Source organism: Pseudorasbora parva, chromosome 13, assembly GCF_024679245.1.
Source record: "Pseudorasbora parva isolate DD20220531a chromosome 13, ASM2467924v1, whole genome shotgun sequence".
In the NCBI taxonomy this organism is placed as follows: Eukaryota; Metazoa; Chordata; class Actinopteri; order Cypriniformes; family Gobionidae; genus Pseudorasbora; species Pseudorasbora parva.
In genome coordinates, this window is record NC_090184.1 from 19,237,904 (window position 1) to 19,252,799 (window position 14,896).

At 44.3% G+C, this 14,896-nt stretch overlaps 1 protein-coding gene across 2 annotated transcripts; it reads right to left on the reverse strand.

The window, feature by feature from the left end:
• Positions 1–528: 528 nt before the first annotated feature.
• prkab1b (protein kinase, AMP-activated, beta 1 non-catalytic subunit, b) lies at positions 529–10,326 on the reverse strand. Of its 2 annotated transcripts, none has more exons than XM_067413379.1 (8): positions 10,169–10,326; positions 8,702–8,849; positions 8,407–8,558; positions 6,984–7,077; positions 4,219–4,333; positions 4,004–4,137; positions 1,646–1,714; positions 529–999 (listed from the first exon to the last, which is right to left on the reverse strand). In XM_067413379.1, the coding sequence occupies exons 2-8, from the start codon at positions 8,840–8,842 to the stop codon at positions 922–924; spliced, it is 783 nt and encodes a 260-aa protein (XP_067269480.1). In that variant the 5' UTR covers positions 8,843–8,849; positions 10,169–10,326; the 3' UTR covers positions 529–921. The 2 variants fall into 2 exon arrangements, with proteins under 2 accessions (XP_067269480.1, XP_067269479.1); XM_067413378.1 differs by having other exon boundaries at positions 8,699–8,849.
• Positions 10,327–14,896: the final 4,570 nt, after the last annotated feature.

Here is a 14,896-nt window from a genome sequence, read left to right on the forward strand (position 1 = left end):
TTATATATATTTTTTCTGCACTCTTAAATAGTTGAATAATCAGGCTGCTGTATAAGTTGCATATCAGTGCTTTCCTGCAAACCACTACAAAAACACCACGTATTTGATTCGGTTCAGCAGGACTTTCAACATTGTCGCCTGGTTACATCACATGACACTCATAACACTCTCAGCCAACCCTAATCATGTTTTAACACTGGCTAAAACTGTTGCCATTAAACTTGTGTCGGGATTTTGAAAATATAGACTTTTTTTTAATAAAAATGATTTAATCTGCAGGAGAAACCTTCAATTACCTCCAAGCAAAATGTGACAGAAAGATAAACATGTGCATAATGCATCACACCCTTATAGACTATATGCAATTCTCATATTGTCCTATTAAAGCTGCAGCAAAATTAAAATATAAAAAACATATATCAAAAAACAAAGCTGATCCAACACTTTTAAAGTTCAGTGTGTGATTGTTCCATGTAATTAAATGATACACAAATGATTGTATTTACACAATGGTCCATTCATCAACGGTTCATTTGTTTTGCAGATATTTATTAAGCAAGATGATGTGCAAGTTTATATTAAATGACATCCCTGGAATCAAGATCTCAAAGAAAGAAGACATCACAGATGTCCTCAGAATGATCAAAAACTGAAAAGCCACACACAAAACAATTATACATATCTGCAAGCCTGACAAGAAACATCTTTCGATTTGCCAAGCATATCACACTGTGTGTGCAAACAGAAACACTGTAGATACTAGTTTATGAATCAGAAGCTGACATTCAGAAACACAAATATAAACTCACACAGACACCGCATATTCTGTGATGTTTGATAGGTATGGTCCCTTTCTTTGATGGGCAAAATTATACAGTATATGGCAGAGAGAATAGTGTTGGTCCCACAGTTGGATTGTGATCAGATAGGCTTGTACAGCAATGTGGTCACATACTTCTTTTTGTAGCGATGTGTCGCACTAAGGACCATCACACCATCCTGTGTGAGGAAAGAAAACAGATTTACACGTCAAGTCAACTCAAGTCACCTTTATTTAAATAGCACTTTATACAATGCATTTTGTTTCCAAGCTTTACGGTGATAAACATGAAAATAACCTTTTCCAATGATGCAGATAGAATTCAATTCTGCTACAAAAATCTCAATTCTGTCAGCATTTACTCACCTTTATGTTGTTCCAAACCTGTATAAGTGTCTTTCTTTTGTTGAACACAAAAGAATATATTTTGAAGAATGTTGGTAACCTGACAGTTGACGGTAGCCATTGACTTCCTTTTTTAATTTTTTTTTTCTAATTTTTGAAAGTCAGTGGCTACTGTCAACTGTCAGGTTACCAACATTCTTCGAAATATCTTCTTTTGTGTTCAACAAATGAAAGAAACGTATACAGGTTTGGAACAACATAAGCAGAGTAAACGATAGAATTTTCAAATGAAAGCTTATTTACTCATTTATTCACCCCCATGTAATACACAAGTCATATCTATCAAAGTAATGATGTTTTTATTGTGCTTTTATCATTGAGTGTGTCATTCTGGGTGAACTATCACTGAGGGTGTGGACATTATTAGATAATTTCCTTCTATGAGTATCTTCTTAAAGTGTGTGTAGTCTGTTACTGAACCTTGATGGAAAGGGCGTACAGGTGGTTGAGCATCACATGGTTTGGTTCAGGCAGCAGGGTTGGGTCACACTGTTCAAAGCAGACATATGAACATATTAGGGAAAGTCACTGCTTTCTAAAACTGACCACACTCAGCAGTTTCCATTCAGAGGGGCTTTATCTTTTCTTATCTCTTTAAGAGTGACATGTGAAGGCCCATACTCGGAATTTGTCCTTTGCATACAACCCATCCAAGTTAGTGCACACACATTAGGAGCAGTGACACACACTGCAAACCGTAGACACACAAACCCGGAGCAGTGGGCAGCGTTTGGGTTTTAGGTGCCTTTTTTAAGGGCACCTCAGTCATTTCATATTGAGAATTGAACCTTCGGGTTAACAGTCCGGCTCTCTAACCATTAGGCCACGGCTACCACAAAAAAGGAACTGCTTTAACAGTATTTACAAAAATTCGACCTCCTCTCAAGTCACTTGCTGGGTTTCCATCCATCTGCTTTTGTGTGCTTTAGAAAACCGAATGAAAATGCTTTAATATCCTGTGTTTAAGTAATAGTAATAATTTAATGTCATTATATATATATATATATATATATATTAAATTGCAAAAAGTAGTAATGCTTTATCTTAATGCTTTAATTAACGCTTTACAAAAAGGTTTATTTGATTATGTAGTTAACTACATAAGTCAACATGACCTAACAATGAAAATAATTCTAAAAAAGTATTTATTCATTTTAGTCAATGTTAAGTGACTAAATGCATTTAGTCTAAATGCCCTTTCCACATTTACTAATGCATTATTGAAATAAAATATTGTATTTATTTATATTAATTTATGTTATGGACCTGAGCTAACAAAGTTTTATATTTATTAACTAACGTTAACAAAGATTAAGAAAATACTGTAAATCTATTGTTTATCTATTGTTACTGCATTAACATTAACTAATCAGACCCTATTGGAACGTGTTACCCAACAAATATATACAATATTTATGAATTGCATATATTTTTTGTTTTTATTTTAATTGTAGTTTAAGTTTTAGTCCTTTTATAATGTGCTTTTGTCATTTTTAATATTTTTTGTTTCTTATAAATATTTCTGCACAGCTTTATTATTTTATTTAGATTTGTTGATATGAGCAATTTTAGTAGTTCAACAAACTTATTTTACTTTAGTTAGTTGCAAAGGCAAAATTTCTAATATTTATATTTCATTTCTGATTTATTGCCGAAACGCCGAAAACACTAGGCGCTCTGCTGAAAACGCCTGGCTGTGGGCGTTTGAGAGAGTTTTTAGTGTTGAGGCGCTTTGCTTGATTTGATATGGAATATTCGTGGAAGTGTTACTAGTATTTCATGTCACAGGTAGTTTGTTTCTGTATTGTTTCTACATAAAATGTCAATACAATGTAAAGTATTTGCTCTGGCTCGTGTTTTAAATGAGTTTTGTTCCGTTATTATGCTTGTTGTACAAGCAGAATGTGGCAGTTGGCCTGAGTTGAATTTGTCCCACCCCTCCTCCACTGTAATTGGATGGCTAGGTAAAAAGTGACAATGATGTGAGCGTTTTACCCATAGACTGTAAAAAAATATGGATGTAGCGTCCGTGACGTCACCCATAGGATTCCGATAAGCCATTGTGAAGCGTAAAGTAGAGACGAGCTGGCCGTTGCCATCACGAGTCAAGCCCGAGTCAAGCCTCCGAACAGAAAATGGGCAAAGAGGCGGGATGTGGGCGGAGCTTGTGACAATAACTATAGACGGCTGATAAATGACTATCAACCTGCCACTCAAAGTAACCACACCTTTAATTATGCAGAACTTTAGGGGTTTATATAATGTAAAATTAGCCGTATAGACCAAAACCACAATTTGCACCAGGCTGTGAACATGTTTTTTTCTGCTGTACAGTTGGGAATTTTAACATGGGGCTCAATGAGATCCTGCTCCCTTCTGGAGCCTGTCGAGGAATTGCAGTTTAAATTACATCCGTATTGGCTTCAAGAGAGACCGTGGGAGGTTGCCGCTTGGTTTTACCCAAAGTTAAACATTCTTCAACTCTCTGCCACCAGTAAAAAATGTCGAAACGCTCAGGGTGAAATAGATGCTCAGCGCCTCCTGGTGTTGTCAAAGCGCAGTGCTCCGATTAAAAACAATTGGAAAAACACGCCAGCCGCATGAAAAAAACACTTTGGTGGATGCAGGGCCGGTTCACAAACGAGAAATGTGCGAGATGGGCATAAAGTGGGATGAAAATGGTGAGAACAAGATGGAAAAATTATTCTAGCCAGACAATTGGGTAAATCAGCTGCTGTCATAAGATTTGCGTCTAGGACGTGGCAGAGCAGTACTTACAGAGATTCCAGTGTCTTTGTTGAGGAGCACCTGCAGCAGGTGTGGAGGGAGTATGGGTGGAGAGCGCAGTCGGTCATCTGATTTGGTCGAGTAGGTATCCTGATGGTACGGGCCGGGTGGGGAGCTGGATAAGTCTGACAGAAGAAGTTTAAGATCAGAACCTGTGGTATATTTGAATTGTGTAACAGTGAAGAGCTTAATATTGATTGAGTTACCTGACATGTCGGCACATTTCTCAGAGTCTGTCTTCAGTGCGTCGAAAACCTCAAAGTCTGTTTTCCTCACTTTAATTACATTATTCACCACACCTGACTTATTGGTCACAACAGGCTAGGAAAAAAATGTTCATACTTAAACTCAACAAAAGAACAGATCTCAAAACATGTTGGCCTCATTCACACTGTCAATCCAAATCCGGTTATTTGGATTATTTGTGTATCCGATTGAAATCTGATCTAAATTGAATGTCCACATTATGTATTGCAACTGTTCAGATTAGTTTTCTGGAATATATGCAATGGTTTCAGTCAGAATAACATTGCGTCCGGTAGGTATACACAAAAAAAACAACATCCGGAACTTGGAGGCTTTTGCAACACAGATGTTATTGGCCCTGTTTACACCTGTGGCCTGTTGCACAAAGTTGGTTTCAGTTGTTACCCAGGTAAATTCCAGATTAGTTTGAGCAAACTCTGGTTTTTCGGACTCAAGAAGATGGATTGGTTTTTAGCTGTGTTTATCACCATAGTAACTTACACTACACGGCTAACCTGCTCTGCTGGGTTTGAGATCGCAAACCCAAACTGGACCAATCAGCTACAAGTAAAGACACAATAAAGCCACACCCCCTGTATCTCTCGTTCCAAATGAAAGCAGTTTATAATGTAAAAACTTTAGAAATAAAATTGTGGTGCTAATTCTTTAAATTCTCTAAAATCTTTTGGTGCTAATTATTTATTATATTTATATTATATGAATTATAATCACTTTGAATTAATATAAAATGTTCATATAAATATTATATTGATTGACAAGTAGCCGAAAAGTAAATATAATACATGTCATAATTCTTTTAAACAACGTGTATTCATTTGAGCTCTTTGTGAACCTATAATTATTAGGCATATTTCTTTGATTCACGTCATGCATTGATATTCAGATATCCTTTATGCTGCTTCTCAAACTGTCGCTACAGCAGCAGTGTTTATTCCTACTTTGTAAACGCATTTAATTTCATGATAATTTTCAAAACGATCTCTCAATCTTCAGAAGAGAAGTGAATCAAACGGACACTGTGATTGGCTGTTTGCCGCACGTGTCACACTTTCAGGTGTACGCGCTTCAGATTTAATTGCTAACTCTGGATTAAACCCGAGTTGACAGAGAAAGTTTATACCAAGCTTTGAGAAACGGTTGAACTTGATCTAAACCAGGTTGGATTTATCTGGATTTGTCAACTCTAAACCTACTCTGAAACTCTGAGTTTGTTCAACTAGCTTTTTGCAACAGGCCTCTGGTATTAAAATGTGTTTTGGTCGATCGGATCACAAGTGGACAACAATGGGTGCGTAAAAATAAACCGGTCGGGACAGGTAGTTTTTTGCCTCTTACCCTGATTTCATGCTGCATGTAAACAAATGAACCTGCTTTCTGTCGGCTTATTGAAGTGCGCATGTGTGATAGGTGACAAAAACGCAAACTTAGAGCAGATTTAAATGCATCCAGACAGAACGAGCTAGCGTTTTGCATGAAATAAGGACATATAATCACAAACGCAGATATTTTTTAAGACCCAGAAAATTTTAAAGAAGTTTTCTCATCTAGCAAAAGTAGAAGAGGTTCAGTCAAAACGCTGCATCTGGAACTGCATGAGGGATAATATGAGGCGTAAATCTCCCGCTGACATGCTTTATTTAACATCACAACTGACGTAACATTTGAAAAATTTAGATCCAATTATTATTTTTGACGCCACTACAAGGAAATAACCCGGTTTATTAATAAAGTCATGTAAACGCGGTTTACTTGCATTGTCAGTTTACTGGTTTGCATGTAAACGGGGAAAACTGATTATTTCAGTAAGCTGATTTTTTTTTGTTTTCAGCTTACTGGTGTGCATGTAAACGCACCCACTGATACAGGTGTAAACAGGGTCTAAAATGTTTTAAGCTTGCCTCCCTTGGTACTGCACAAGAGGGGTGATAAACGAGCATAATTCAAATGACTCTGTATGCAATTAGATCGTCCTTCAAACAATTAAACCACAAGAGGCGTGATCAACGGGCAATGACCTATCGCTTCTCTCTCTGTCATTGTGTTAAACCCGCCAATATCGCGTCAGATGAATAAGCCAGTCTGTGATTAGTTTGCGCATAAGTGTAACAGAAGCAATAGAAATGAAAGTCTGTTTATTCACCCACCAGGATTAAAAAAACAGGTGTAAATGTGTATGTCTCCCCCTTCAAGTCGTCTATATGTGATCTGATTGACCAAAACGTATCGTAATACCAGATGTAAATAGGGCTTTTTTTTTTTACAATATAATAATGTGTAGCTGCCGCACTGCATTATTAGAACCATAGGGGGCTGGGATGCGTGGCTTTATTCGGTGCTGTCGTCTCCGTCGGTCTCAAAACAAGTTTCCTTTATTGTCATTTTATGACTTTCAGCATGTTTCCTATAACAATATCTGCCATTTACGCTTGGCGTGCTGTGAGAATCATGCGGAATCCAATTAGAGCAGTCGGACTGAAACGGATTTCCAGAAATAAGATTTAAATAGGATTTCAAACCACATAAATGTTGCTTGAAACTAATTTTTAAAAATCGCATTAATTCACACTTGCTAAATCTGACCGGGGTATTTCAATCAGATATGCACAAGAATCGGATTTGGACGGACAGTCTGAACAAGGCTGTAGTGGTAAATGAGGATTATCAGATGGCTGAAAACTGAAAACTTTAAGAGATGCTCTCCCACCTCTTTAGGGTCTAATATCCAGTGTCCATCCACATAGAACTTATACTGGTGTTCTCCTTCAGGCAGGTCAATTATTGCCACAAAATTATTATGACTGTTAAAAGAGAAGGAGGAAAAAACAATATGGCAAAACAATTAGAAGGATGTTTCCTGTGTTTACTTTTAAGTTGCTTTTAAACACACACTGACCCCTAGTGTTGAACATGTAAAAGAACAGCAAGTGTCAAGCACTAAGGGCCAGATTTACTAACAGCATGCATTAGCGCAAACCATCTTTTGGCGTGTGGATTACTTTTGTAATGGATGGATGTACTTTTTTGGGCTTCAGATTTTGGGCTGCCATTCTAAAGCTTAAAAGAGCCAGGACTTTTTTTAAAGGGTTAGTTCACCCAAAAATGCATATCATCAATGACTCACCCTAATGTTGTTCCACACCCGTAAGACCTCCGTTCATCTTCAGAACACAATTTAAAGGTTGGGTGAAATGCTGTTTCATGCATACTGAGGTTTTTACACGGTTAAAGACTCCTAAACATGGACATAACATGAACAAAAATGGACGTTTGATGGAGTATTTCTGTGTCCAAGATACTCCTTCCGGTTTCTTAAAAAAATTTGCTCACGTTTCCTCCTTTTTGCGGCTGCTATGCGCCCTCGATGCGCACTTCAGCTGAGCCTGCAAGTTTGCGAGCTACGCAGAGGACCTCTACCCAGGAGTCAAAGCGGCATTTCGTCGTGGAAGTGCGGACTCAGAGGAAGATCGTGAGGGTTTAGAGTGCCACTTGGGACAGAGCCTTTGACACGCGATCCAAATCATGAATCGATACGCTGATTTCATAACCGTTTGAATCTTTATTTGAGGATTGAAAACAAACGCGGAAGAGAAGATTATGCTGAATAAAGTCGTCGTTTTTGTGATTTTTGGACCAAAATGTATTTTCGATGACAGTATAGTGTGCATACACTTGGATACGCTCTCGGACTAAATATAAAATATCTTACGGGTGTGGAAAGACATTAGGGTGAGTCATTAATGACATCAGTTTTATTTTTGGGTGAACTAACCCTTTAATATTAGTCTGAAAGAAGAATGTCACATATACCTAGGATGGGTTGAGGGCGAGTAAATAATGGAGTAATTTTCATTTTTAGGTGAACTATCCATTTAACTTGTATTGAACATGGAATATTCCTTTAAATGTATTTTAATAATTGCATTTAGCTTTCAACCCCCCACCCCCCGCTGTCTGCAAATCTCTGAACAGATCTACTACTGAGGTCCAGCTGGTTTAGAGGACATTGTAGAACGCTCAGCTCTATGATTTTTAGGCTGATGTAGATACCTCCTGGCTCCTGCTGTGTTTCTTGTTTTAACACAGTCTCCCATGTCATGCTAATGATCTAATGGTCTGTCGACACTCACCTCTTAGTCAAGGGGATTTTGTTGGCCCAGTTGTTGAAGGAGCCAGACATGTAGATCTCTTTCCCTGGACCGCTCCAGCGGAACACAGTGGGCCTTTCCTCTGGCAGGGCTTTAGTATCTGAATCCTGATCTTGTTGCCAGGCTAGAAACTCCTAGAAAGACAGAGAGAAAGATTCATGCGGTGTCTACAGCAAATAGAGGTAGAGCGGCGATATCTCAGCAGAAAAACAACAACAACAAAAAAACGGTTAAGGAACATGTTGTTACAATCAATGTTTCACTGTAAACACACCACCTTGGCATCATCTGCTTGGAAGATGTCTCCGTCCTCCACGCTGTCCATCAGGATTTTGGGTCGAGCTCCATCTTTACCACCACGGGTCTCTCGTCTGTTTGTCTTCTCCGCTCCGCTTCTCTCACTGCTGGTGTTGCCCATGCTGCTCCTTATTTTCATGTTAAAGTCACCATGCAATCAAACTTTACAATACTTGTTTTAATGGAATATTGCTGAAAATGATTTTATTTATCTGTGCATATCATTGATTTAAAATAAAATACTTGTTGTGATTATTATCCGATGTCGAACAACCTGACAAGCCTACTGTCATTATTCATGATTTTATTAAAGATACACATGACGTCACATACGGCAAATATGTCAAAAATATTTTATTTTCCCCAGATAATCGTTTTTTAGATAAATGCATACAAAAGGACAGTTTGCATTCCAAAAGTCAAACTGCGACAGATACTCTTTCTTAATAATCTTTAATCCAAAATAATGTCTTCTCCCTCTTGCAACACTTCTTATCTGATGACGTGTTTACTGTAACGAGGGCGGGAAAAGTTGTCAATCACATGACATCACATCATCAGTAGCAACGATCCAATCAATTCCAGATTGGCAAAATCAAAATCCCACCATAAGAATTTTTTTTTTTTCTTGTTCGAGAACAATTTTATTTATGTTTCACAGTATTTCCGAATTTCCACTAACTAGTTACAAGGCTGATATTCACTTTAAATTTTTAAATAAACTGGAGCGAACTAATCTGGTAACCGTTCGTTACCAGATAATCCGTTCGTCCATTTGGTAATTTAACTGTTACTACGCGCACGCTAGCGTTAGCAACAGATGGTAATCGATGACATGACTAGGGCTGGTCGATTCCGAAATTTTTGGAATCGATTCCCAGCCCTAGACATGACAAGTCATTGTTTATGAATATGAAAGACCGACGTTACATAACAAAAATATAAGTATTTATAATTGTCGGTTAGCTAAAATTACAGAGGCGCAAATGGACATTTAGGTTCCTTCAAACTGCAACAGACTGCAGCCTAAAACTACCTTAAGTGTACATTAAATAATTCAACTTGGGTTTAAAGTTCATTACAACAGGTCTGCAACACTCGTTATGAATCGCACTGTTCACAAACAATGCAAGAGGCGCGATTAAAGAAGTAACGTTAATCTAACGTTAAGCTTTGACCGCTGTTCGTTTTGGTAATCACATAACACGATACATCTAATAACTGCGTTTTTGTGTAGTTTTATCAGTTTGGAGTTACATAGCCGATATACGATTAAGGAACCGAACCTAAAAATACAAAGGAAGTAAACATTTGGATGTTGTTTCTTTGGTCGTATTTTTTACTTTGTTGTTCCTGTTCTTGCGTGCAGGTCTCGCCTACATATCGACCGCAGTCTATCCGTTTTAACGCGGACTGTGGTAATTTCCCTTATGAAGAACTAACTTACCTTTCAAAACTTTATTTGCCCGTAGCACGCGACTTTGTTTCTTTTCATAACGCCATTTTCACATTGCCCCACAAAAAGGTTAAATGTTAAGCACACCTCTTCCGCCCGCTGTTCGGGACTATCGAGCTCTGTATAGAATCAAACCACTGGGAGACGGGGAGTGTTGTTACACCTCCTGCAACTCGGCGTTCCCTTATCGAGGGAACTTCCCACTGCGTCGAAACGCTTTGGGGATGCTCCCTAAGCATCAGCGAATCTGAAGCCTGAATAAACACTAGTCCAATCCGATTGGTCGTGCGTGATGACGTCATTGTGACGGCGTACCCGGAAGTATAAAAGGGGAGCCGGCGCATAATGGCGGCAGTTATTGCTCTTCAGCATAGCGCTCTCTGTTTGGTCTGTCTATTTACTGTTGTCTGTCCAGTTGCGAGTGTGTGTGTGAGTGAAAACTTTATAGTAAAAGTATGGAAGGAAAGAGCGGATTTAGACAGTGTGTGCATCCGTGTCCCCGCTTCATCTCGGGATCGGATACACACCTGTTATGTGTGCAGTGTCTGGGTGTGCAGCACGCTCGGGCGGCTCTCGAGGGAGCCGCCTGTGAGCACTGTGAGCGGCTGACACTCAGGCTGCTCCGCTCTAGGCTGGCCGTGTTCGATGAGACCGGCCAGCCTCGTGAGCCCCAGGGTTCTGGACCCGCGGTCGCTGAGGCGTCGCGGCGTCGCAGATCATGGGGCTCACAGCGGGATCTGTCCGAGGGCTTTGGGACTGCTGCGGCACTTTCCCAATCCTCCTCGGACAGTTCCGATGATCTTCCTCCCCGTGTGGAAGCCCGCTTTGCGGCTTCTTCCCCCGGGGCGGAGGGTCCGATGCTCGTTCTCTCCGGTTCTGAGGAGCCGGAGGGCGCGGGCATCGGGGCGGGGGATGAGGTTTTTCCATCGCCTCATCCGCCCGCCCAGGAGGAATTGGTCGAGGTGTTGACCCGGGCTGTGGCTAAACTCAACATTGAGTGGCCACAGGAGGAACAGGAAGTTCGGCCACCCAGTAGGCTGGATGACCGGTTCCTCGCACACCGGGTCCAAACACCGCGCCGGGGTTTGCCTTTTTTCCCCGATCTGCACACCGAGGTGTGTAGATCGTGGAGGAAGCCCTATTCCTCGCGTGTCTCTAATCCCCCACTGTTGGACTATTCCAACGTTCTGGGGGCACGCGAGGCGGGCTATGGGGCGATGCCGCGGGTGGAGGATGCTCTCGCGAGCTATCTTTCGCCCGAATCGGCATCGTCCCTTAAAACCCCGGTGCTGCCCACCAAACCCTGTCGGGACACCTCAGGGCTGGTGGGCAAGGCTTATATGGCGGCTGGGCGGGCTGGTAGTGCGCTGCACACTCTGTCGATCTTGCAGGCCTACCAGGCTGACCTTCTAAAAGAGCTGGATGAGGGCGAGGGTCCCTCTCCGGAGGACGTACTGGAACTCAGGAAGGTCGCGGATTTGTCTCTCCGTGTTACCAAGGAGACGGCCCGTGCCATCGGCCGCTCCATGGCAGCTATGGTGACAACGGAGAGACATCTCTGGCTGAATCTGTCGGGGATAAAGGAGAAGGACAGATCCTTCCTCCTGGACTCCCCGATCTCGCCTTCTGGTCTGTTTGGGGACGCGGTTAACTCCGTCGTCTCCAGACACCAGGAGGCGAAGAGACAGTCAGCGGCCTTCCAGCAGTACCTCCCTCGCCGCTCTAAGCCCGGGAAGGCTGGCCCTAGCGGGCAGCCTCAGCCGCCGACCAGCTCCTCCTCGCATCGTCAGATGCAAAAAGAGAGCGTCGCCTCTAGAGCCCCTCCTCCGGGAGCTTGGCAACAGAGGCGGCGCGCTCAACAGCAGCCTTCCGCTCCGAAGGGCGATCTGAGGAACGTCCTTCAGGCGCGAAAGGCTGCCGCAAAGAAGTCCTAGCCTCGGCAGGACTTCTCAGGGCGGTCCCTCCCGCGAGGGGGCAACCGAGGTTGCTTCCTTCGCGGCGCCCTGGGGAAATCGATGTGGTAATCCCGCCGTCTACGACGCTTCGGGCCACATCGATTTCCCGCGAACGCACGCTGCTCCAGCCGCCTCTGGAAAGACCTGCGGCTGGGCAGCTGGCGCGTCCGCACACAGAGACTCGTCCCCAACCACTTCCTGCCGGGCAACCGCTTCAGGGGGTCGGGGACGAGGCTCGTGTAACACCCGACGCCAGCCTCGAGAGGCTGGTTCCCTTAGTAGATTATCTCGGCGCATGGAAATGCCTTCCGAGTGTATCCACATGGGTCCTGCGCATTGTAGAAAATGGGTACAGACTGCAGTTCGGTCGGCCTCCCCCTGGGTTCAGGGGGGTGACCTGGACTACAGTGGTACCAGAGCGGGGTCGGGTAATGGAACTAGAAGTAAAGACCTTACTGGCAAAGGGGGCCATAGAACATGTTCCTCCGCCAGAGAGGGAGTCCGGCTTCTACAGCCGGTACTTTATAGTTCCCAAAAAGGATGGAGGGTTGCGTCCGATTATAGATCTAAGGGATTTGAATCGGTCTCTAAGGAGGTTCAGATTCAAAATGCTCACTATCCCCATGATCGTGAGTCAGATCCAGTCCCAGGACTGGTTCGTCACGATAGATCTGAAGGACGCATACTTTCATATCTCCATCCTTCCATGTCACAGGAAGTTCCTGAGGTTCGCTTTCGGGGGCGAAGCGTACCAATATCGAGTTCTTCCCTTCGGCCTAGCCCTCTCCCCACGCACATTCACAAAGTGCATGGATGCAGCCCTGGCTCCTATGAGGCTTCAGGGCATCCGTGTACTGAATTATATCGACGACTGGCTCATACTGGCCCAGTCGTACGATATGGCGGTTCGGCATCGAGATGTCGTTCTAGCCCACATAAAGTGCTTGGGGCTGAGACTCAACACGAACAAGAGTGTGTTGACGCCGTCCCAGAGGACTACGTTCCTAGGGGTAGTATGGGATTCGACGACGATGCGGGCACAATTGTCTCCCGCGCGCGTCGAGACCATACTGGCGATGGTCTCAGGAATAAGGCTAGGCCACACCATCACTGTGAAGCACTTTCAGAGAGTGCTGGGGCACATGGCAGCAGCGTCCAACGTGATACCGTTCGGCCTGCTACACATGAGACCCCTCCAGTGGTGGTTGAAAACCAAGGGGTTTTCCCCCAGAGGGAATCCTTTTCGTATGATCAGGGTAACGCGCAGATGCCTTCGTTCCCTAGTCATATGGAAGAAACCTTGGTTTCTGTCCCAGGGACCAGTGTTGGGAGCGTCCTGTTGCCGGAAATCCGTTTCAACAGACGCCTCCCTCACTGGTTGGGGCGCGGTCATGGACGGCCGCTTTGCGAGGGGCCCATGGGAGGGCCGTCATTCCTCCTGGCACATAAATTGCCTGGAGATGATGGCGGTCTACAAAGCTCTCAGGAGTTTTTTCCCGGACCTCCGCGGCCAACATGTCCTGGTGCGGACAGACAATACGGCTGTCGTAGCGTACCTCAATCGCCAGGGAGGGGTAAGATCGCGCCCTCTGTGCAGATTGGCGCATCTAATCCTCCTGTGGTCCCAGGGGAAACTGTTGTCCATCAGGGCAATGTATGTCCCGGGGGTTCAAAATCAGGGAGCAGACATCCTGTCGAGGCAGGGGCTGAGGCCCGGGGAGTGGCGGCTCCACCCCGAAGTGGTGGAGGCCATATGCGAGAGGTTCGGCCCAGTGGAAGTGGATCTGTTTGCGTCTCAAGAGACGTCCCACTGTCCACTGTGGTTCTCCCTCACGCATCCAGCCCCGTTGGGGTTGGATGCCATGGTGCAGACGTGGCCGAGGCTGCGTCTGTACGCATTTCCCCCGATTGCTCTGCTCCCGGGAGTCCTGGAGAGGGTCCGTCGGCAGGGGGTCAGTCTACTTCTGGTAGCACCCCGTTGGCCGACGCGAGTTTGGTTCTCGGATATCATAGCCCTGCTGGCAGGTCATCCATGGCAGATTCCTCTGAGGAGGGATCTCCTGTCTCAGGCGGCGGGGTCGATTTTCCACCCCCGGCCGGAGATATGGAACCTTTGGGTTTGGCCCCTGAGGGGGCCAGGTACCTAGAGGCTGGCCTGTCGGCAGAGGTGGTAGAGACCTTACTCAGCTCCAGGGCTCCGTCCACAAGGAGACTGTACAGCCTCAAGTGGAATGTATTTTCCACTTGGTGCAGGAGGCGTGAGGAGGACCCAGTTAACTGCCCAGTGGCTTCAGTGCTGGAGTTCCTCCAAGATCGCTTCTCTGCGGGCCTAACCCCGTCCACACTCAAGGTGTACGTGGCTGCCATTGCGGCTTTCCACACTCCTCTGGGTGATGGGCCTTTGGGTAGGCACCAGCTGGTTGTACAGTTCCTCCGTGGGGCTCGGAGGATGAGGCCTGTGGCTCAGTCCAGAGTTCCAACCTGGGACCTGGCAGTGGTTCTCGAGGGATTGGCTGAGGCCCCCTTCGAGCCACTAGAGTCAGCAGAACCTAAGAATCTGACCCTTAAGGTGGCCTTTCTACTCGCCATTACCTCTCTAAGGAGAGTAGGGGATCTCCAGGCCTTGGCAGTAACGCCGACTTGCCTGGAGTTTGCCCCGGGTGGAGTAAAGGCCATCTTGCACCCTAGGCCGGGCTATGTGCCCAAGGTCCCATCAAGGGTGGTCAGGTCTTTGGTTCTGCAGGCATTTCATCCTCCGCCTCAC

Bases quoted from the DNA above. Each gene is read 5' to 3' on its own strand.
- prkab1b (XM_067413378.1), bottom strand. From the start codon at position 8,842: ATGGGCAACACCAGCAGTGAGAGAAGCGGAGCGGAGAAGACAAACAGA. The intron at 7,078-8,406 runs GTGAGTGTCGAC...CTCTTTTAACAG, and splicing joins AAAATCCCCTTGACTAAGAG to TCATAATAATTTTGTGGCAA. The intron at 4,334-6,983 runs GTGGGAGAGCAT...TTTTTTTCCTAG, and splicing joins GGATATTAGACCCTAAAGAG to CCTGTTGTGACCAATAAGTC.